The following is a 24,515-nucleotide window of genomic DNA, read 5'->3' on the forward strand; positions in this document are numbered from 1 at the left end:
AGTTTAGCCTCAGTAGTGGGGAAACTTTTAGAAATGATAATCCGGGACAGAATTAACAGTCACTTGGATGAGTGTGGATTGATTAGGGAAAGCCAGCACAGATTTGTTAAAGGCAAATCGTGTTTAACTAACATGATAAGAGTTTTTTGATGAGGTAACAGAGAGGGTAGATGAGGGCAATGCAGTTGATGAGGTGTATATGGACTTTCAAAAGGCGTTTGATAAAGTGCTGCATGGTAGGCTTATCATCAAGATAGCAGCCCATGGAATAGTGACAGGATACCGAGAGTAGTGGTGAACAGCTGTTTTTCAGACTGGAGGGAGGTGTACAGTGATGTTCCCCAGGGGTTGGTGCTGGGACCACTGCTTTTCTTGATCTATATTAATGACTTGGACTTGGGTGTACAGAGCACAATTTCAAAATTTGCAGATGACACAAAACTTGGAAGGGTGGTAAACAGTGAGGAGGATAATGATAGACTTCAAGAGGATATCGACTGGCTGGTGGCATGGGCGGACACGTGGCAGATGAAATTTAACCCAGAAAAATGCAAAGTGATACATTTCGTTCGGAAGAATGAGGAGAGGCAATATAAACTAGAGGGCACGATTCTAAAAGGGGTACAGGAACAGAGAGATCTGGGAGTAAATGTGCACAAATTGTTGAAGGTGGCAGGGTAGGTTGAGAAAGCGGTTTAAAAAGCATATGGGAACCTGGGCTTTATAAATAGAGGCATCGAGTACAAAAGTATGGAAGTCATGATGATCCTTTATAAAACACTGGTTCGGCCACAACTGGAGTATTGTGTCCAGTTCTGGCCACCGCACTTTAGGAAAGAAGTGAAGGCCTTGGAGAGGTTGCAGAAGAGATTTACTAGAATGATTCCAGGGATGAGGGACTTTAGTTACATGGATAGACTGGAAAAGTTGGGGTTGTTCTCCTTGGAACAGAGAAGGTTGCAAGGAGATTTGATAAAGGTATTCAAAATCACGAAGGGTCTGGACAGAATAGATAGAGAGAAACTGTTCCAATTGGCAGAAGGGTCAAGAACCAGAGGACATAGATTTCAGGCAAAAAAACCAAAGGTGACATGAGGAAAAACGTTTTTACAGTGTGTGGTCAGGAACTGGAATGCACTGCCCGAGGGGCTGGTGGAGGCAGATTCAATCACGGCCTTCAAAAGGGAATTGGATAAGTGCTTGAAAGGAAAAAATTTGCAGGGCACAGGGGATAGGGCGGGAAAGTGGAACTATCTGGATTGCTCTTGCATCGAGCCGGCATGGACTCAATGGGCCGAACGGCCTCCTTCCGTGCTGTATGATTCTATGAATTAAAAAAAGGTTTTAAAAGTGCATTGATGAGTCAACCATTTTCACAGACTTGTTTTGAATTGATTTATATCATTATGTTTGCCACTTTACCACAGTACCTTTTTAATCAATCTCATTGAATCCTGAACCCATGAAAACAAGTTTAATACTTGTCGATCTAAGCAACCTTGTTCAGCAACATTTTTCATAGTTCAGAAGCTTTTGGTGTAGCTTTACATTATTCCAAAGTGTGGAAAGCCACAGATTTGCCTTGGGTAAGTGCTGATGTACAAAGTGAAACTAAAGGCACTTTTATGCCTTTTCCTGTGTGCCAGGCTTGGGAAAGTAACCTCTGTTTTAAATCAAATGAGGTGCTGGTCTCTGATGCCTGCTAGATTCTGACCTAATTGCAGAGTAATCATTGTGCAGATCCAGCTTCCTATGTTTAGCTTACTTTAGAAGCTCTTGATCCGATGACTGATTCAAATGCTCGTAGTTCTGTGGGCCTATAATACCAATAGTTTCTTTCAGGTTAGGTCATTTGCATTCACAGTAATGGGCCTTTTAGGTAGTATTAGTCACTTGAGAATTATAGAACTACAGCCAACCGCCAGAACATGCAGCCCTTTTATTCTAGCTTCCAAATCAGGGTCATCGCACCAAGCAAAATTGGTTATTGAGGCATAAAGGCCTAGCTTTTCACATCACTGTTAAAATGAATGGAAATACAAGTACTCTTACATGAATTTCTTCAGGTGTTCCTCCCAAAGCCATCACTTTGTATCAGTTACCAAAAGTACAGGAGTACCACAGTCTACACAAATTGCCCTAGTTAGTGGATCCAAATCTGGTTTAACATTGGAGCTTACAGAATAAGTCACTGGTGCAGGTTCACGCTGGAGTAATCCACTTGCTAGTTTGTCATTCTGCAACACGAGTCGAGAGAGGTGGGAACTGTTCCTTTGGCAAATGTTATTCGATGGACCATGTCAGAACAATATCCAACTTTAAAATAGATACATCCCAAGTATGAAGAGGAAGGAAATGCTTCAAGAAGTTTACTTCACAGCACAAGGGATGGGAGGAAGAAATTGTTAAGAATAGATAACCCCCATCTTTCCTCAGAACAAAACAAGCCGGGCTTGGATAATGAGAATCCTTTGTGGAATCCACTGGATCAGATGAATTTCAGCTTTTAGTCAACAGTTGAGGCCTTGATATATTGTGCAATTATCACCAGTAAAACCCAAGAGCTATAGGCAAATAACCAGTTACTATATTCCTTTATATGCTCTAAGTCGATTGCCTCTCCTGTAATGTAGTGCATTACACATGAAACCGATCTCCATAAGATATAATGGCAGAGAATATTGAAGATTTTGTCCAATGTTTATAATTTGCTGCCCTTTAGTGGCAAGAAATTGGTAGGATAAACTGTTTCAAATACAGTGAGATATGAAAGCAAATGTTTCCTTTTCAAGCTTATATCAAATTCCCTTTGAAAGTTGCTATTGAATCAGCTTCCACCATTCTTTTAGTGCCTTTCAGAACCTAACTCCCTGCGTAAAAAAATTCTCATCTCCCCGCTGGTTCTTTTGCGAATTATCTTACATCTGTCCCCGCTGGTTCTCGACCCTCCTGCCAGTGGAAACAGTTTCTCCCTATCTACAGGAATCACGTTTGACTCCTGCAACCATTACTTGTTCCTGACATCAGCAGCTGTTATTGTACAAACCTCTCATGGCTAGCATTGATGTTGATTTTCCTATTGGCTTATAAATTGCAACACATACTGGGATTTAAAACATTTTTTTGCCTTATTTAATTCACATTTTGTAGCATTTAGTTTTATTTCAGACACTCTTGATTTTCAGATTTATAGCTCTTCTGTTTTATTTCAGTTACATTAATGGGGAATTGGAAAAAGTCTTCAATTCAGTTTATGATTTATTTCACATCTTGACCGGGCTCACAGAATTCCAATTCTTATCCAGCTTCATTCTCCTCCTGCATCCATTAATCCTGTATTTTCACTAGTTTTAATTCTGGCAACCTAGCATTAATAAAGAATATTACATTGTTGATTTATAAACAGATGTTATATATTTAAGCAAAACTCAAATCCATGCCAGTAAGAGCTCGTTTCTTTTTAAAAACATTCCTCTGCATTACAGTCATTAATGGCCAATAACACAACTCTCAATTAATTCCAGTGAGTAAACAGCACATTTCCTATAGCTTTCTGTAAAACTATAAATTGTAATTCACTTCACAACTAAAAATCCAATTTTCAGGAAAAATGACTCCAAGATCTTCTAAAATACATTAAATGTTCATATTCTGGACTGAGCGTAATGTTTCTAAGCTTAAGTGCTCTTGGAAAGAACGTGATGCAATCGTTCGGTCCATGGGACTTTACCTGAATGGCACTTCTTTATCAAGATAGGAGGAACATATTACGCTGGATATGGCTCTTGTGCTTTGAGAACATATTGCACACAGCAAATCCAATGTAACAGCTAGAGAAAGATTGTTGACAGCAACAAGCGTAATCAAAAGAAATGTTTTTATTAGTGATATTGTCCAGATAGGTTTTAAAAGGAAAAAAATAGAATTATAGGAGAAATCAAAAAATGGCAAATGGCTTCAAGTTCTTCAGAAGTACACAACTGTTCACAAATTACAGGTGCAGTAAAATTGGTTTGCTGATCTAAAAGCAGTAAAGCATGCATTGTGTAAAAACAAAACTTTAAATTTATTCAAAATGCCTAGATCAGACACAATATACTATAGAATCCTCCAGGAAATCAAAGTGTTATTTTTAAAAATATAAAAAGCTGTATAGGACAACTAACAACCCCAAATTCAGGTAAGGAATAAGACATCAGGGAATTGTAGACCAGTTTATGTAGTGGAAGGGTAAATGCATGACAGAAAATAATTTTATTGATGCAACCAATATCCCATTTAAACAAGATTTAAAACTATACAGGGTAGTTATTAGAAGCAGGTTGTGTCTCTCAAATCTACAAGAATTCTTCAAGGATAGGCGAGAAGGTATTCAATAACATTCCACATCTAAGCATTTTAAAAGCTGCATTCAGCTAATACTAATATAGTCAACTGCATTGATGGGTGAGCAACATCTCTCCTTTCTCCCCCACCTCCCTCTTCCAACAAGAGACATTCCTTGATCAGGTGGAAGATGTGAAATAGGACTTGCTTTGTTAATTAACTCATTTAAAATGTGAGCAGCATAAACAGATAGCGAACATAATTCTAAATGACACAAGGATCAATGCTTGGGCCTCAGCTATTTAGAATCTATATTAATGACTTGGATGAAGGGACCAAGTGTAATGTATCAAAGTTTGCTGTCGATAGAAAGCTAAGTGGGAAAGTAAGCTGTGAGGAAGACACAAAGAATCTGCAAAGGGATATCGACAGATTAAGTGAGTGGGCAAGAAGGTGGCAGGTGGAGTATAATGTGGGGAAATGTGAGGTTATTCACTTTGGTAGGAAGAATAGAAAAACAGAATATTTTTTAAAATGGTGAGAAACTACTAAATGTTGGTGTTCAGAGACTTTGGTGTCCTCATACAAGGAACACAAAAAGTTAGTATGCAGGAACAGCAGGCAATTAGGAAAGCAAATGGTATGTTGGTCTTTATTGCAAGGGGATTGGAGTACAAGAGTAAGGAAGTCTTACTACAGTTGTACAGGGCTTTGGTGAGACCTCACCTGGAGTACTGTGTACAGTTTTGGTCTCCTTATCTAAGGAAGAATATAATTGCCTTAGAGATAGTGCAACGAAGGTTCAATAGATTAATTCCTGGGACGAGAGGGTTGTCCTATGAAGAGAGGTTGAGTAGAATGGGCCTATACTCTCTGGAGTTTAGAAGAATGAGGGGTGATCTCATTGAAACATACATGATTATGAGGGGACTTAACATGCTGGGAGATTGTTTCCCCTGGCTGGAGAGTCCAGAACTGGGGGGGCATAATCGCAGGATAAGGGGTTGGCTATTCAAGACTGAGATGAGGAGGAGGAATTTCTTCATGCAAAGGGTTGTGAATCTTTGGAATTCTCTACCCAAAGGGCTGTGGATGCTGAGTCATTGAATATATTCAAGACTGAGATGGATAGATTTTTGGACTCCAGGGATATGGGGATCGGGCACGAAAGTGGAGTTGAGGTCAAAGATCAGCCATGGTCTGAATGATTGGTGGAGCAGGCGCGAGGGGCCGTGTGGCCTACACCTGCTCCTATGTCTTTTGTTAAGACAAGTCTTGGATCGAAAGCACTACACTCAGGCCTGCTGGGCCCAAGGAACAGTTTGAAATAATAGCAACATTTAAAAGGCATGAAATTAAATATTTGGTTTGTATGCTAGAGGTTTCGCTCACTTGATTACTATTATGGCAAGTGATTTTTTTGTCTCCCAGGCAGTTTTCCCCCCCCCTTTGGTTATTCAATTCTCAGGTCAAGTTGGACTGTGAAGATTTGTACCAATTATCCAACCCCATGACTTAATTTGGAAATTTATTCAACAAAACCAGATACCAAATTGTTTGCACACTGCTCAACTCATTTTTTGCATCCAGAGCAATCTGCAATTCTTAGAACAGCAATGTCATCTAATGGCAATAATTGATCTTTAAGGAGCGTTCAAAGCAAAAATTTTCATTTAGTGCATTTATTCATCATGAATTCCTTAAATCTGGAGGTTGAAGACGGTAGAATTTTTCAATTTGGAATAAAAAGTAAAGTTTGAAAAAATTTTGAATGGTGGGTTTTGTATTAAAAATGACTTTTTAAGTTTGACTGTTCCAGTGATAACCTATAATTTTACTCCCTCTCCCGTTTACTGTCCTGTTTGATCTTGGTTCCCTAGTTGCTTTTGAACATTGGGAGAACATTCTTCCCACTATCTCCCCTGGGAATAGATCTATGATCATTGCAACATTAACTGCAAAAGGAAGCCCCAGGTCAGAGACTAAATGATATTTTTGAGCCCTTTCAAATTTGATGAGCCATTTAAAGGTTAACAAATTTTGTTTGTAACCAGTTAGAACCATAATAAATGTCCTTCCGCCTCTCAGCTTCTTTACTGGGAGGGGAAAAAGGACAAACAAATAGAATGCACTACACCCAAAAGTAGTTTATTTTCAGGATCTGGTCCGTAAAAATTTCTGCTTAAGCCATTTCATCACAGATGAATGGAATAAATAGGTTCACTTCATATGTTCAAAAAAAATCCTATTGCATAGTCTAACAATCTGTTTTAATATTTAGGAATATTGCTACAGTAAGGAATACCAAAAATATGAAAAATATCACCCAAATCTGGAGACATGAAACAATAGCACAGAATACATGAAGCATACCACACACCACCGGTGCATACAGCAGTTTCAGGAATTGAATTTTCAATAGAAAACAATAGGATGGAAGGTAGAATTTAAGGCTGATTCTACACTTAAATTATAAAATTTATTATTTTCATTACCTCCTCTCCTCATTGTAAAAGCAAAAAGTTAGGTTTCCTTTAATGTTCTATTGGGGAGGTGTACTAGTTGGTGTGTCTAATTTCCTCTTCCATCCCACTGTTACCTCAGGTGTATAAACAAAATTTGTTGGAGAGTTAGCAGAATTTAAAGTGTACCAAGCAAAAAGGCAAAATGAACTTGGTATCTCAAAGTGTCCTTAGTATCAATTTTGGAAACATGTGCATTGCAAGGCTAATCAAAATTAATATACTTGACAAAACTACAGTCCTTGAAGAATAAATTCACTTGTGATTGTTTCATCAACTGCAAATTTAGTTGTGGTTGGACACCTTTCTTTTCTCAGTTTCTTAAGTTCTTATAAAGGCTACATTTTTCAGCACACAAATAGGTCTATAGAAAAGCATACTATGAACTACCCCCTCCAAAATCTAAACAAATTTGTGCGCAAAAAAGGCTTTGTTCACCATACCACCAAATGGTGTACTCTGCCACAACTGTACTCTTTCTTATTCTGCAAAACTGCCCTTATTCAAAAACTGGAACAGAGTCTGGAATTATAAAATAGAATCCCATTAAAAGAAAAAACTCCATAAGATAGAAAGATTGAAAAGGAGTTTGGTATACATATACTAAAAATATATTTAAATTACTTCCAATATTGGCCAAATTTTTCCACCACTGAAGTTATCCAGTCCAAACACATGACCAACATTTGCACTTCTTCATAATTCCTAGTTACTACTATTATACCCCACAATTTACATATTACAACACAAGCAGCAGTTGTTCAAAGCAACACATTTTTCAAATTTCTGTGTACAGCAAGAGTTAGTTAAAAATACAAACTGCTCTGGCTGATCAGGTGACGTTTGACCATCATTTGCTGTTTATACGTGGCACAGCATAAAGTAGTTATACATTTTTTCAACTTTATAGGTAAATTTTAAAACCGCTATGATATATACATCTGTGCACTGAACTCGCAACAGACTTATGACATCATTGTGTACATATATATATATATTTGACATGAACTCGGATTTATGGAAGCTCTCATTTATTCCTCTTCAGCTGAGCATTTTCCCTCACTTCATCAAAAGTGTAGCTCTTTATAATTTTGCCATTCTTGTAAACTGTATGCAGTAGATCCTGTAAATTCAGAACATTTAAAAGTCAGATGCAACTATCTAACAGATTGTAGTTAAGAAAATAACAATGCTACCTTTCTAACCTTGGATCAACTAACATTACGAAAGGCAGACAGGGTTAGTTACAAGTTTGTAATGTACAAATTGCCAGGTGTCTGAACTTTAAGGAAGGCAAAATATTTCAATCTACTGTTCCTGATAGACCTTACTAACATTCCATCTATATTCAGTGCAGGGTTTTTATTTTGGATTTACACTTACACTAAATACATTTTCTAACATGCAACACAAACATTACATCAGTCTTATAATACTTTACACCTTCCCCACCATTAGTCTTTTTATTTGTTCTTGGGACGTGAATGATGCTGTCAAGGCTATATTTATCACCCACCTCCAGTTGCTGAGAAGGTGGCAGAGGGCTGTTTCCTTGAACTGCTGCAGTCCTTTTGGTGATTATGCTCCTACAATTATGTAGAGAATTACAGGACATTGACCAAGTGACGAAGGAAAGGTACATCCAAGTCAGGTGTACGACTTGGAGGTGATGTTCCCGTGACATTGCTGCTCTTGTTCTTCCTTTTCATTCCACGTTCATTGTCCCATCTTTTCTATGCTAACTCAGCGTTCTCAACAATTCAAACAGGTCAAACATTGGCAAGGAAACCTCCTGCTGATTACCACCTACCGTCCTCCTCCATGTTGAGCACCACTTGGAGGAAGCACTGAGGGTAGCAAGGGCACAAAATGTACTCTGGGTGGGGGACTTCAATGTCTATCACCAAGAGTGGCTCGGCAGCACCACTACTGACCGAGCTGGCCGAGTCCTGAAGGACATAACTGCCAGACTGGGCCTACGGCAGGTGGTGAGCGAACCAACACGAGGGAAAAACTTACTTGACCTTGTCCTCACCAATCTACCTGTCGCAGATGCATCTGTCCATGACAGTATTGGTAGGAGTGACCACCGCACAGTCCTCGTGGAAATGAAGTCCCGTCTTCGCACTGAGGACACCATCCAACGTGTTGTGCGGCACTACCACCGTGCTAAATGGGATAGATTCAGAACAGATCTAGCAGCACAAAACTGGGCATCCATGAGGCGCTGTGGGCCATCAGCAGCAGCAGAATTCTATTCCAGCACAATCTGTAACCTCATGGCCCGGCATATTCCTCACTCTACCATTACCAACAAGCCAGGGGATCAACCCTGGTTCAATGAGGAGTGTAGAAGAGCATGCCAGGAGCAGCACCAGGCGTACCTAAAAATGAGGTGCCAACCTGGTGAAGCTACAACTCAGGACTACATGCATGCTAAACAGTGGAAGCAACATGCTACAGACAGAGCTAAGCGATTCCACAACCAACAGATTAGATCAAAGCTCTGCAGTCCTGCCACATCCAGTCGTGAATGGTGGTGGACAATTAAACAACTAACGGGAGGAGGAGGAGGCTCTGCAAACATCCCCATCCTCAATGACGGCGGAGTCCAGCACGAGTGCAAAAGACAAGGCTGAAGCGTTTGCAACCATCTTCAGCCAGAAGTGCCGAGTGGATGATCCATCTCAGCCTCCTCCCGATATCCCCACCATCACGGAAGCCAGTCTTCGGCCAATTCGATTCACTCCACGTGATATCAAGAAACGGCTGAGTGCACTGGATTCAGCAAAGGCTATGGGTCCCGACAACATCCCAGCTGTAGTGCTGAAGACTTGTGCTCCAGAACTAGCTGCGCCTCTAGCCAAGCTGTTCCAGTACAGCTACAACACTGGCATCTACCAGACAATGTGGAAAATTGCCCAGGTATGTCCTGTCTACAAAAAGCAGGACAAATCCAATCCGGCCAATTACCGTCCCATCAGTCTACTCTCAATCATCAGCAAAGTGATGGAAGGAGTCATCGACAGTGCTATCAAGTGGCACTTACTCACCAATAACCTGCTCACCGATGCTCAGTTTGGGTTCCGCCAGGACCACTCGGCTCCAGACCTCATTACAACCTTGGTCCAAACATGGACAAAAGAGCTGAATTCCAGAGGTGAGGCGAGAGTGACTGCCCTTGACATCAAGGCAGCATTTGACCGAGTGTGGCACCAAGGAGCCCGAGTAAAATTGAAGTCAATGGGAATCAGGGGGAAAACTCTCCAGTGGCTGCAGTCATACCTAGCACAAAGGAAGATGGTAGTGGTTGTTGGAGGCCAATCATCTCAGCCCCAGGACATTGCTGCAGGAGTTCCTCAGGGCAGTGTCCTCAGCCCAACCATCTTCAGCTGCTTCATCAATGACCTTCTCTCCATCATAAGGTCAGAAATGGGGATGTTCGCTGATGATTGCACAGTGTTCAGTTCCATTCACAACACCTCAAATAATGAAGCAGTCCGAGCCCACATGCAGCAAGACCTGGACAACATCCAGGCTTGGACTCATAAGTGGCAAGTAACATTCGCACCAGATAAGTGCCAGGCAATGACCATCTCCAACAAGAGAGAGTCTAACCACCTCCCCTTGACATTCAACGGCATTACCATCGCCGAATCCCCCATCAACATCCTGGGGGTCACCATTGACCAGAAACTTAACTGGACCAGCCATATAAATACTGTGGCTACGAGAGCAGGTCAGAGGCTGGGTATTCTGCGGCGAGTGACTCACCTCCTGACTCCCCAAAGCCTTTCCACCATCTACAAGGCACAAGTCAGGAGTGTGATGGAATACTCTCCACTTGCTTGGATGAGTGCAGCTCCAACAACACTCAAGAAGCTCGACACCATCCAAGATAAAGCAGCCCGCTTGATTGGCACCCCATCCACCACCCTAAACATTCACTCCTTTCACCACCGGCACACTGTGGCTGCAGTGTGTACCATCCACAGGATGCACTGCAGCAACTCGCCAAGGCTTCTTCGACAGCACCTCCCAAACCCGCGACCTCTACCATCTAGAAGGACAAGAGCAGCAGGCACATGGGAACAACACCACCTGCACGTTCCCCTCCAAGTCTCACACCATCCCGACTTGGAAATATATTGCCGTTCCTTCATTGTCGCTGGGTCAAAATCCTGGAACTCCCTTCCTAACAGCACTGTGGGAGAACAGTCACCACACAGACTGCAGCGGTTCAAGAAGGCGGCTCACCACCACCTTCTCAAGGGCAATTAGGGATGGGCAATAAATGCCCACATCCCATGAACGAATTTAAAAAAAATTCACCATGCCCCTCCTGACAATGCTTTGTAAGCTACTTGCTTGCCACTTCCACTACCTTACATACAATTTCCCTCCACTCTTCCAGAATGAGTTAAATATTTAGGTACTTAACAGAAAAACATACTACAGACATAAATAATACAAGTTATAAATAAGTATTTCAATTAAAGTGCATCAGCAGCATCTCACAGGGAAATGAACTGTAAATAGTTTACCACAGTCACAGTAGTATTGGGAGGAGGTGAACAGAAAACCATTCTGCCACTCAAAAAAGATAAGCAGAATGGCAAAATGTTTAAGTAGATTTATTTATCCAGAATCAGATTAAGTTTAAGATACATTTCCTATGTGCCCATTTACTCATATTTATCAACTTTGTAACAGTAGTCATTAGTTCTGCTTGTCAGGGTAAATTGGATAGAGGTCTTCATAAGGATATTGTCAGCTTGAAACCTCTTGGAAAACAATATTCTGCTTTTGCAAAAGGGCAAGAACTTAATAGTAGTTACAAGTACACCTCACTGAATGCATCTGTTAGAACAATCTACAGTCATGGTGGGGTCAAGCCACTGGGAGGCTACAACAATCTTTTTCAGAAAGAATATGAAGGAAACTGCATCTGTAGAATTGCTAAATTCTACGGTCCCTCGAAGTGACTAAGTGCACTTCTCAGTAACCTTACTCTACCCTGAATTGCCACATAGTTCTGTGAACAAACAATCTGATAACATGCTTCGAAACCATTGCTAGTGCAATGAGGTGGTGCATAATAGGCCAATTACTGTGTGATGCATGTATTTATAGCACCCATAATGCAACAGTGGAAGGTACCTGGATCTACTAAATACTACCGGGGGGGGGGGGATTTCTACAGTGCTTTATATGTAAAATTAAATCAAAAGCTTGTTCTTTTATAACAGGTTTACAATATTGTTAGAGGAACCCCATTCCCTCTTCACCACCCCCCCCCCAATACAATTACATTTAAAATGAACAAAAAGGTACCAGAAAGGAGGAGAAAAAGTAGATTTTAGAAAGGCTAACTTCAAAGGAAGGAGACTGGAACATAAATTTTGGGAAATAATTGAAAGTTGAGGGAAAAGAGTTTTAAAGCCAGATTTGCTTTACTCAAGAAAGTTTGCTAACCAAGCAAACTTTTAAAAGAAAATCAATGGAGCAATTAAGATGGAAAATAAACATTTCAAAATCTCCGAGGACTTTAAAAAGCAGGTTCTCTCTCGACAGTGCTTAACACACTATCTACATACATCTATCTACAAGTTTTACATTTGACACAAACTTCTTGTCCACAAACCTTACTTCCTTTCGTTGCAATTTTTCAGTATTTTTGTCGTCAACATTTATAATGAAAACTCCCGATGTAAAGATTAAGTGAAAACCCCAGTTGCCCATCGTTGCTGTAGTTGCAGGCTTCCTATTACTTGTAGTACAAGGTGTCCAGCTCCACTTCCAGATTTTGTTTTCAGGAAAGTTAAAATTACAAAAATATGCAGAATCTGGTCACATACAATGAATGCTATCAATAGGTTTAAAGTGTCTAACTTATGCCATAACTACTTTTAGAGACCAGCCACGTTCTATTTTTGAAAACATCCTCTGTTTGCCTTTTGCGCCACCCCTAGACCTCCTCGATGATCAACACTATGTCTCGCTCTCTGGCCACTACTCTCCATGCCCAGAAGCTTTGTCACACTTCACAGCGACCATCTTTTCAATCTGGGGTGGTGGGGGACAGTATTTCCTGAAGGGAGTCTTAGTTTTGAAGAGAAATTTCCAATTTAAACAACAGGAACTTTTCCAGTTCCCTCCTCACACTTCAAAAGCCAGTTCCCACTTAAGGATAGGAATAAGTTTATAAACTACAGGAATGGATTCCCTTGAAAAGTTTAACCATGACTTTGAGGAAGCCCGTTAGTTAAACTGTAAAGGAGCTTCCCTGAATCAGAGGCGGTGAGGGTAATGGAGGATTCCAGCTCTGCACATACGTCCTTTCCCACCATTTTTCTGCCCACATGAAGCACCCGTCCCTTCCCGCTCTTCACTCTTGCCCTAACCCTCAAACTGATGAGCCTTCTCAACCTTTACCTCTCCTCCTACTACATACAATTTTCTATTCATCCAACTAAGTCATTAATATATATATGTTGAAAAGCTGAGGCCCCAGTTTGCCGGCAAAAACAGAGCTTGGGGTAGGCAGTTGTGGGGGTGGTGGTGGCAGCAGCTCCTGTCGCTCCCTCACCCATGAAAAAAGTCTCTGCTCCTGCTTTCCCTAATAGGCAAATTGACAATTGCCTACTGAGGCCCCATGACCACTCCCCACCAGATGCATCATTGCCCACACATTCCTGCTCACTTGCCCAGTCCTGCTCCTATCTGCTGCCACCACCACCAACCCCCCACCCCCCCCAAAACAACTGCCTACCCCAAAGCTCTGTTTTTGCCAGCAAACCGGGGCCTCAGCTTTTCAACATATATATTAATGACTTAGTTGGATGAATAGAAAATTGTATGTCCAAGTATGCAGATGACACTAAATTTAGCAGACAGTAAATTGTGTAGATGGAAGTAGGAAGTTACAAAGGTACATAGATGAAGTGGGTGGGCAAAGCGAAAGTAGATGGAGTTCAATGTGGGTATACAACGGGTCATCCACTTTGGACCTGAGAAAGACAAATTGAAATATTTTCTTTATGGTGGAAGACTAGGAACTGTAGAGGAGCAAAAGGATTTAGATGTCCCACGTCCATGTCATTAAAAGCTAGTACACGGGAAAAGGCTAATGGAAAGTTGGTACCAGCAAACACCAATATCGCCCCTCGTGCCTATACCCAAACTATTTAACAAAAAAAAAGGTACACCATGACCCATATCAGTCAGCCTGAAAATCATTTATTCATTTACCTCAACTCTGTCACCCGACCCCCCTCAACCATCTTTCTAACCAGGTGGCTGCATTCCCCCTCACATCATGTGACTTAATTTTAGCAACAAGTCTTGTGTTACCTCAAAGCGACCACTCAAAATTCATTCACACATACACGCACTGCATGACCTTTATCTATACACGGTTCAAGAGAAACCTGTCTATTTATGTTGCCAGTGGCTCACCAAGAATCATTTGGTTTGTATATTCTTTGAGGACATTTTATGAGGTTGATGGTAACACGTGAGAATTTCAGGCAGATTTTGACAAAATTCCACATTAAGGATTTCCTTAAAGCAACAGGAATCCGGGATACAATACTAGACTGGATTTTTAATGCAACGCAGGGTAATATCAAACTGGGGAAGTACAGAGTGGAATCCCATAGATGTCAATGATTTGATCAGTTTCTTCTAATCTACTTAAAGTGACCTGGATACCAAGGTTAACTAAGCTTTCCATGTTGTTTGGAAGTGGAAAAAAACTTACAAAATTACTTACAGGACCAGATTCTTCCAGCTCTCCTTTACCCTCTTCAAGTGTAACATAATCTCCTGAAGGAGTACAGTGCAAAGACAGACGCCCTTTCTTCGACCTCTTGTTTGGATCCATAACTGGATCTTTGAAAACATTTACCTAAAAATGAGAAAGGTCAATTTACAGGCATACTGAAGTACTGTTTACAACTTGAACCAGAAAACAGTTACAACAGTTTACTAAAATACCTATACAAAAGTATTACTCAAAGTTATGTTCAAGATATTAAGTCACAAGGATCAGCAGAGTTCCAGGTTCAAGACTGTTATCCAATGCCCACCACTGGAAAGTATGTGTATGGATCAAGTAGCCTACCAACACTCACTGTCTGTGCTCTCAAATGAAAAGCCACTTAGACAAGGTAGTGTAGGGCTGCTACACTATCACACTCCAGCAAGATTTAACTGTAGTTGTAGCTGTGAAGAACACTGATCCCATAATGTATTATCTGACACCTCAAAGTAACCCCACTGTTATAGCTTATGAGTCTACTAATTTGATTTACTGCAGACAATTTTCTATGTCTACTTGGATGGACTGAACTACCAAAATAAAACAGATCAGCAGCTCACCGATGGGCCATAAGATGATCTTTTTTCAGTTTTGTGCTTCAAGACAATAGGAATAATTGTTTACCACAACCATCGTACATTGTAAATTTGACTTAATGCACAGCATTATTATTCAAAGAATTTCTCTGAATTGTAAGGATTAAAATACCATAAACGCAAGTGCAACCTACACATCAGGCTAAATGCCAATCTTAATATATTTTATTACCAAAGCTACACTATCGTTCAGAAAGTTTTGTGCAGCCTTTACTAATTACATCAACTGATCAGAAACATGGGAAACCCTGCAAAAATTCTGAACATTACTTTCCTTTTAGTGAACTCAGAATTCAACAGTTATGTACAGCGCAAATAGCCAGTATGAGCACTAATCATGCATCTAATAGCCTACGCAGAGCATTCAGCCAAGCAGTCCAATTCAGGTTTATAACTGATCAGCTGCGGATTCGATTCATAGCCTGGATATACAGCCAAATATATGGTTATAAAACCCTCAGGCTGAATATGCCATCTCCCAGTTTGTTCTTTTTATAGTAATAGTGTAATTAATCCACTGCAAAGTAATCTCTATATCCAAACACCAATGCACAAAGGATGTCATTGGACCTACAGTTGTTTAAAATACTGCCCAACAACTCTACATAGCATAACATACCCCAAGGCCATTGGTCACTACATAGCTGCACTTAAAGGAACAATTCAGAAGATCTCTTGTCATCTTCTGCAGCAAAGCTCCACCAGATCCAAAGGTAATGTTCTCAATGCTCCATTTATGCTCTTTCATTCCTTGTACAATCTGAAAAAGAATGAACGCTACTTTTAGCCTTTTGTAAATGGTCTACATCGCGATGAAGTTACCGAGGCCAATTGGCTTATCTTAATTCATCCATCCAGAAAAATCCAGCGCTTGCTCTCCTCCATAGCTGCATCCAGTTGTTTCTTAAAGATTCCAGTGGTTTTGCCTTCACCACTCTAGCCAGAAGTCCATTCCAAGTTGATCATACTCTAATGTGAAGGACCATTTGAGATCAATCCTTAAGTTACTTTTATTAGTTTGAACCCGTATCCCACTGTCCTATTCCCACTGTTTAATTTAAAGTAATATTCTGGATTAACCTTTTCCATACTATTTACTATCCATACTTGAAAGAAGCCATGCATCCAATCTCGGCAATGCTTCCAGCACTTAAAACGTCTCCCAAGAAACAGGACTGGACATTGTACTCAAGGTGACCAAAATTAGACACAGTATTCAAGGTGTATCCTGACCAAAGCACGAGATAGTTTGATTTTTATTCTCCTGTTTTGGCTATGTAGTTCAACATTCTATTGGTTTGTTCCCATTTCTTTCTGAAAAAAAAGCCCATCACTTAAGCTAAACAGGTGGACAAAATTCAAAACTGCTGCTAACAGCAGACAAGTTAAACTAAAGGTAGGTGTGTAAACACTGTAAAATGTACAGGGTCTAGTTAAATAAAAAAATGCAGTACTGTTAAAACAATGCAAGATTGCCTCAACAGCGAGTCTGAAACACAAACAGGCCATTCAGCCCAACTGGTCTGTGCCGGCATTTATGCTCCACAGGAGCGTCCTCCCTCCTTCCCTACTTCATCTAATCCTATCAGCCTATCGTTCTATTCCTTTCTCTCTCGTGTGCTTATCTAGCTTCCCTTCAATTACATCTATGCTATCTGTCTCAACTACTTTACGTTCCAGATTTTTACCACTCTTTGGATAAAGAAGTTTCTCCTGAATTCCCTCTTTAAATTTATTAGTGACCATCTTATATTTATAACCTCTAGTTTTGGACTCCCCGATAAATGGAAACACTTTCTCTACTTCTACCCGATCAAACCCTTTCATTAAAGACCTCAACCAAGTCACCCTCAGCCTTCTCTTTTCTAGCAAAAAGAACCCCAACATTTCCTGATAAGTATATCCTCAGTTCTGGTACTGTCCTTGAGTCTTTTTTGCACCCTCTTCATGCCTCTGCATCCTTTTTATACTAAGACCACCAGAACTGTGCACAGTACTCCAAGTATGGTCTAACCAAGGTTCTATACAAGTTTAACACAACTTCTCTGCTTTTCAATTCTATCCCTCTAGAAATGAACCCCAGTGCTTGGTTTGCCTTATTAACCTGTGTCGCTACTTTTAGTGATTTGTGTATCTGTACCCAGAGATCCCTTTGCTCCTCTACCCCATTTAGACTATTGTCCAAGCAGTATGTGGCCTCCTTATTCTTCCTACCAAAATGCACCACCACACACTTCGCTATATTGAAATTAATTTGCCAATTACACACCCATTCTGCAAGTTTATTAATGTCTTCTTGCATTTTGACACATCCTTCTTTTGTATTAACTACAGCCCCCAATTTCCAAATATATTACGTCTACTGCATTATCCTTGTCTACTCTTCTTCAAAGAATTCAATGATTGGTCAAGCATGATTTTCCCTTTTGAAATCTGCACTGACTACTCTTATTTTTGTTTTCTAGACGTTTTCCTACATCATCGTTGAGTAAAGGTTCCATTATCCTGCCACCGATGTAAAGCTAACTGGTCTATCGTTTCCTGGATTTGTTCTATCTCCCTTTTTAAATATGGGAATAACATTAGCTGTCCGTCAGTCCTCTGGCACTTTTTCCCTTTCTAATTAATTTTTATATGTAATAGTGCCTCTGCTATCTCTTCCCTAACTTCTTTTAATATGCATGGTGGCAATCTATTGGGACCAGGGATTTTATCCCCTCTAAGTTTGATTAGTTTATCAATTATCTCTCTTTCTCTACCCACCCCCCCCCCCCCCCGCCCCCAAACCTTTTCTACCTTAAATATCTTTATCTTTTTTGATCTCCTCTTCTAATCTCATGTCCACATTGTTAGTCTCCCTGGTAAATACTGAGGCAAAGTAACTATTCAATATTTCTGCCATTACCTGTGAATTTATCATGTGCATCCCTTGGTGGCCTTATCCCTGACCTGATATTTCTTTTGTTATGTGTCTGTAGAATACTTTACTATTTCTTTTTATATTCTGAAATAATTTACTTTCACAGTTCCTCTTCGCTTTCCTAATTTGTTTTGATTTCTTTCCTAACCACTAACTAAATACGTTATATCCTGCAATATTTAACTGCCAGTCCTGTTCTTTATGTAGCCATGTTTCAGTTATCCCTACCACATCTGACTCCTTGCTATGAATTATTGCCTCCAGTTCCCCATTTTGTTTTGGATGTTGTGCATATTGCTGTACAGGCAATCTAATTTGTTTTTAATAATTGGTCCCCTTCCTTTGTTTTTAAGTCATTTTGAACTTATGTTCTATAACTGCATGTGTTCCATGACCAAATATGTTAACCTTATTCCTTATCTTGGTCTGACCTTCACTCATCTGCTATTTCTTTGAACTTCAGACTTGTTATTTTCACCAGATCCTCCCCCCCCCCCATCCCCGCCGTACTAGTTTAAAATCCTATCCACAGCCCTGTTAAAACTATGTTTCACCAGTGCAATTAGCACACCTAAAATGACTGCTCTTTAAAGTGAACATTAAAACTTGTTGGGATTGCCCTTGCTTGGTTCGAATCTTGCCCATCTGATCATAACCAGAGAATCTCGTCAATGACTCCTCTTCCTGTCCAGTTACCCTCAGAGCACCCCCCCCTTCCCCAAGGAGCTATATTGGTCCCCACCTCTTCGTCGTCTACATGTTGCCCCTTGGGGGACATAGAATCATAGAAGTTTACAACATGGAAACAGGCCCTTCGGCCCAACATGTCCATGTCACCCAGTTTATACCACTAAGCTAGTCCCAATTGCCTGCACTTGGCCCATATCCCTCTATACCCATCTTACCCATGTAACTGTCCAAATGCTTTTTAAAAGACAAAATTGTACCCGCCTCTACTACTGCCTCTGGCAGCTCGTTCCAGGCACTCACCACCCTTTGAGTGAAAAAAGTGCCCCTCTGGACACTTTTGTATCTCTCCCCTCTCACCTTAAATCTATGCCCCCTCGTTATAGACTCCCCTACCTTTGGGAAAAGATTTTGACTATCTACCTTATCTATGCCCCTCATTATTTCATAGACTTCGAAAAGATCACCCCTTAACCTCCTACTCTCCAGGGAAAAAAGTCCCAGTCTATCCAACCTCTCCCGATAAGTCAAACCATCAAGTCCCGGTAGCATCCTAGTAAATCTTTTCTGCACTCTTTCTAGTTTAATAATATCCTTTCTATAATAGGGTGACCAGAACTGTACACAGTATTCCAAGTGTGGCCTTACTAATGTCTTGTACAACTTCAACAAGACATCCCAACTCCTGTATTCAATGTTCTGACCAATGAAACCAAGCATGCCGAATGCCTTCTTCACCACCCTATCCACCTGTGACTCCACTTTCAAGGAGCTATGAACCTGTACTCCTAGATCTCTTTGTTCTAAAGCTCTCCCCAACGCCCTACCATTAACGGAGTAGGTCCTGGCCCGATTCGATCTACCAAAATGCATCACCTCACATTTATCTAAATTAAACTCCATCTGCCATTCATCGGCCCACTGGCCCAATTTATCAAGATCCCGTTGCAATCCTTGATAACCTTCTTCACTGTCCACAATGCCACCAATCTTGGTGTCATCTGCAAACTTACTAACCATGCCTCCTAAATTCTCATCCAAATCATTAATATAAATAACAAATAGCAGCGGACCCAGCACCGATCCCTGAGGCACACCGCTGTTCACAGGCCTCCAGTTTGAAAAACAACCCTCTGCAACCACCCTCGGTCTTCTGTCGTCAAGCCAATTTTGTATCCAATTGGCTACCTCACCTTGGGTCCCGTGAGATTTAACCTTATGTAACAACCTACTATGCGGTACCTTGTCAAAGGCTTTGCTGAAGTCCATGTAGACCACGTCTACTGCACAGCCCTCATCTATCTTCTTGGTTACCCCTTCAAAAAACTCAATCAAATTCGTGAGACATGATTTTCCTCTCACAAAACCATGCTGACTGTTCCTAATTAGTCCCTGCCTCTCCAAATGCCTGTAGATCCTGTCCCTCAGAATACCCTCTAACAACTTACCCACTACAGATGTCAGGCTCACCGGTCTGTAGTTCCCAGGCTTTTCCCTGCCGCCCTTCTTAAACAAAGGCACAACATTTGCTACCCTCCAATCTTCAGGCACCTCACCTTTAGCTGTCGATGATTCAAATATCTCTGCTTGGGGACCCGCAATTTCCTCCCTCACCTCCCATATCGTCCTGGGATACATTTCATCAGGTCCTGGAGACTTACCTACCTTGATGCGCGTTAAGACTTCCAGCACCTCCCTCTCTGTAATATGTACACTCCTCAAGACATCACTATTTATTTCCCCAAGTTCCCTAACATCCATGCCTTTCTCAACCGTAAATACCGATGTGAAATATTCATTTAGGATCTCACCCATCTCTTGTGGTTCCGCACATAGATGACCTTGTTGATCCTTAAGAGGCCCTACTCTCTCCCTCGTTACTCTTTTGCCCTTTATGTATTTGTAGAATCTCTTTGGATTCTCCTTTGCCTGATCTGCCAAAGCAATCTCATGTCCACTTTTTGCCCTCCTGATTTCTCTCTTAACTCTACTCCGGCAATCTCTATACTCTTCAAGGGATCCACTTGATCCCAGCTGCCTATGCATGTCATATGCCTCCTTCTTCTTTTTGACTAGGGCCTCAATCTCCCGAGTCATCCAAGGTTCCCTACTTCTACCAGCCTTGCCCTTCACTTCATAAGGAATGTGCTTACCCTGAACCCTGGTTAACACACTTTTGAAAGCCTCCCACTTACCAGACGTCCCTTTGCCTGCCAACAGACTCTCCCAATCAACTTCTGAAAGTTCCTGTCTAATACCATCAAAATTGGCCTTTCCCCAATTTAGAATTTTAACTTTTGGGCCAGACCTATCCTTCTCCATAGCTATCTGAAAACTAATGGAATTATGATCACTGGTCCCAAAGTGATCCCTCACTAACACTTCTGTCACCTGCCCTTCCTTATTTCCCAAGAGGAGGTCAAGTTTTGCCCCCTCTCGCGTCGGGCCATACTGAATGAGAAATTCCTCCTGAATACACTCAACAAATTTCCCTCCATCCAAGCTCCTAATGCTATGGCTGTCCCAGTCAATGTTGGGAAAGTTAAAGTCCCCTCCTATTACCACCCTATTTTTCTTGCAGCTGTCTGTAATCTCCTTACATATTTGCTCCTCAATTTCCCGTTGACTATTTGGGGGTCTGTAGTACAATCCTATCAAAGTGATCTCTCCCTTCTTATTTTTCAGTTCTACCCATATAGACTCAGTGGGCGAACCCTCGGATATATCCCCTCTCACTACTGCCGTGATGTTCTCCCTAATCAAGAACGCAACTCCCCCTCCTCTCTTACCTCCTGCTCTATCTTTCCTATAGCATCTGTACCCTGGAACATTGAGCTGCCAGTCCTGCCCCTCCCTTAGCCATGTTTCAGTAATAGCTATAACATCCCAGTCCCATGTACCAATGCATGCCCTGAGTTCATCTGCCTTGCCCATCAGACTTCTTGCATTGAAATAAACGCAGATTAATCTAGACTTCCCTTGGTCTTTGCCCTGCTTTCTCAGACCATCTGTCCGGTCATGTTTTGTACACTCTCCCTTCCTGCCTTTTGTTTCCGTCACCACTTTACTTCCCACTGACTTTCTGCATCGGTTCCCATCCCCCTGCCACATTAGTTTAAACCCTCCCCAACAGCACTAGCAAACACTCCCCCTAGGACATTGGTTCCAGTCCTGCCCAGATGCAGACCGTCCAATTTGTACTTTTTAAAAATTCGTTCACGGGATGTGGGCGTCGCTGGCAAGGCCGGCATTTATTGCCCATCCCTAGCGAGATTTTTACAACTGAGTGGCTTGCTAGGCCATTTCAGAGGGCAATTAAGAATCAACCACATTGCTGTGGGTCTGGAGTCACATATAGGCCAGACCGGGTAAGGACGGCAGGTTTCCTTCCCTAAAGGACATTAGTGAACCAGACAATCCGGTAGTTTTCACGGCCATCATTACTGATACTAGTATTTTAATTCCAGATTTTTTTATTTAATTAATTGAATTTAAATTCGCCAGCCGCCGTGGCGGGATTTGAACTCGTGACTCTGGATTTTAGTCCAGGCCTCTGGATTACTAGCCCAGTAACATAACCACTACGCTACCGTCCCACCTCCCCCAGAACCGGTTCCAATGTCCCAGGAATTTGAATCCCTCCCTCTTGCACCATCTCTCAAGCCACGTATTCATCCTAGCTATCCTGTCATTCCTACTCTGACTAGCCCGTGGCACTGGTAGCAATCCTGAGATTACTACCTTTGAGGTCCTACTTTTTAGTTTAACTCCTAACTCCCTAAATTCAGCTTGTGGGACCTCATCCCATTTTTTACCTATATCGTTGGTACCTATATGCACCACAACAACTGGCTGTTCACCCTCCTCCTCCAGAATGTCCTGCAGCCACTCAGAGACATCCCTGACCCTTGCACCAGGGAGGCAACATACCATCCTGGAGTCTCAGTTGCGTCCGCAGAAACGCCTGTCTATTCCCCTTACAATCGAGTCCCCTATCACTATAGCTCTGCCACTCTTTTTCCTGCCCTCCTGTGCAGCAGAGCCAGCCACGGTGCCATGAACCTGGCCGCTGTCACCTTCCCCTGGTGAGCCATCTCCCCCCAACAGTATCCAAAACGGTATACCTGTTTGAGAGGGGGATGGCCACAGGGGACCCCTGCACTACCTGCATGCACCTCTTACTCTGCCTGGTGGTCACCCATTCACTTCCTGCCTGTATACCCTTTACCTGCGTTGTGACCAACTCGCTAAACGTGCTATCCACGAGTTTCTCTGCATCGCGGATGCCCCACAGTGAATCCACCCGCAGCTCCAGCTCCGAGATACGATCGGTCAGTAGCTGCAGATGGACACACTTCCTGCACACATGGTCGGCAGGGACATTACCGACAGAAAATGGGGTCAGCTTCCATGTGTACGCGAATGACACCCAACTCAACCTCTCCACCATCTCTCTTGTTCCTTCTTTCCTCTTTAGGTATCAGACAAGCAGTCTGACAATAGTCTTGGATGAGCCAGTTTCCTCCAGTTAAACTTTGGGAAGAACAGTCCCTGCTACAAACTCCATATCTTTGCCACCAATTCCATCTTCTCTCACAGGTTGGACCAGACTGTTCGCAACATTGGCATTCTATGCAGAGTTGAGCTTCCAACCCCATTGCAAAGACCACTTACTTCCACCTCGCCTACCTTTACCCCTACCTCAGCACATTTGCTTCAAAGACCTTCATTCATGTGTTCATCACTTCCAGATTCTACTATTATGATGTTCTCCTGGACAGCCTCCCATCCTCCACTCTGCGTAAACTCCAGCTCATTCAAAACTGTGTCCTATCTAGCACCAAGTTCCACGCGCTCATTACCACTGTCCTTGCTAACCAATATGGGCTCCCAGCCCCATCAATGCCTCAAGTTTAAAAATCTCATTGTGTTTAAATTCCTCAATGGCCTGACCCGTCCCTATTGCTGTAACTGGTAGCACTATTGTTTCCCCCTCCCCCAAACAAATTCTCCTTTCCGCTGACTCTGGTGTCTTAGGCATCACCCCACCGTTGGCAGTCGTGCTATCAGCTACGTCGACCCCATACTCCTGGGATTCTCTCCCTAAACCCCTCCACTTTGCCTCTCAAGGCCCTCCTTAAAACCACCTTGGTCATTCAATTTAACATCTACTGCTTTGGTGCGATAAATAGTTGTTGCAGTATAGTTAACCATGGAGTGGTTATCTTTTGATCATGCAAACAGTTTCTGTAAAAATACTCAGCCATTCGTCTTGAGAAAACTGGATAGTAAAAACTGGTGCCAAGTGATTACTTTGCTGGATTGTGTATTCTTACCTCTTGCAGGGTGTTTATATCCACACCATCTCCCTGAATAATCCTCAAGTAAGGAGGAAGCACTTTATAACCTTTACAGTTGTCAGTTGGTGGAAATTTCTTTCCAAGGATCTCAAGTACCTGTTGGTCAGACAATTGACATTTTAATAATTCAGCAGCTGACAGACAATGGTCAGTGTCAATAGAAAAATATGGTCCAAGCCCTTCTGCAGTTTGTTAATTGTTTTGTCAGATTCTACTGACCCCCTAGTTTATTATCTGAAAATTTGACCACCATATATTGAGCTTCTGAATCTCATGTAGCTT

At 41.8% G+C, this 24,515-nt stretch overlaps 1 protein-coding gene across 2 annotated transcripts in view; it reads right to left on the reverse strand.

Moving 5' to 3' along the window:
• Positions 1–3,178: 3,178 nt before the first annotated feature.
• The window catches only part of nampt1 (nicotinamide phosphoribosyltransferase 1), a 39,175-nt gene continuing 17,838 nt past the window's right edge, over positions 3,179–24,515 (reverse strand). Inside the window, exons 8-11 of one of the 2 annotated variants that reach the window (XM_067999844.1) lie at positions 24,210–24,329; positions 15,886–16,026; positions 14,623–14,757; positions 3,179–3,364 (exon numbers count right to left, since the gene is read on the reverse strand). In XM_067999844.1, the coding sequence (XP_067855945.1) occupies positions 3,308–3,364; positions 14,623–14,757; positions 15,886–16,026; positions 24,210–24,329 (453 nt within the window). In that variant the 3' untranslated portion in view covers positions 3,179–3,307. Of the gene's footprint in view, positions 3,365–3,863; positions 7,972–14,622; positions 14,758–15,885; positions 16,027–24,209; positions 24,330–24,515 lie in introns of those variants that run through there. The other variant, XM_067999843.1, reaches the window with a different exon arrangement.

This window comes from Heptranchias perlo, chromosome 18 (assembly GCF_035084215.1).
Source record: "Heptranchias perlo isolate sHepPer1 chromosome 18, sHepPer1.hap1, whole genome shotgun sequence".
Lineage (NCBI taxonomy): Eukaryota > Metazoa > Chordata > Chondrichthyes > Hexanchiformes > Hexanchidae > Heptranchias > Heptranchias perlo.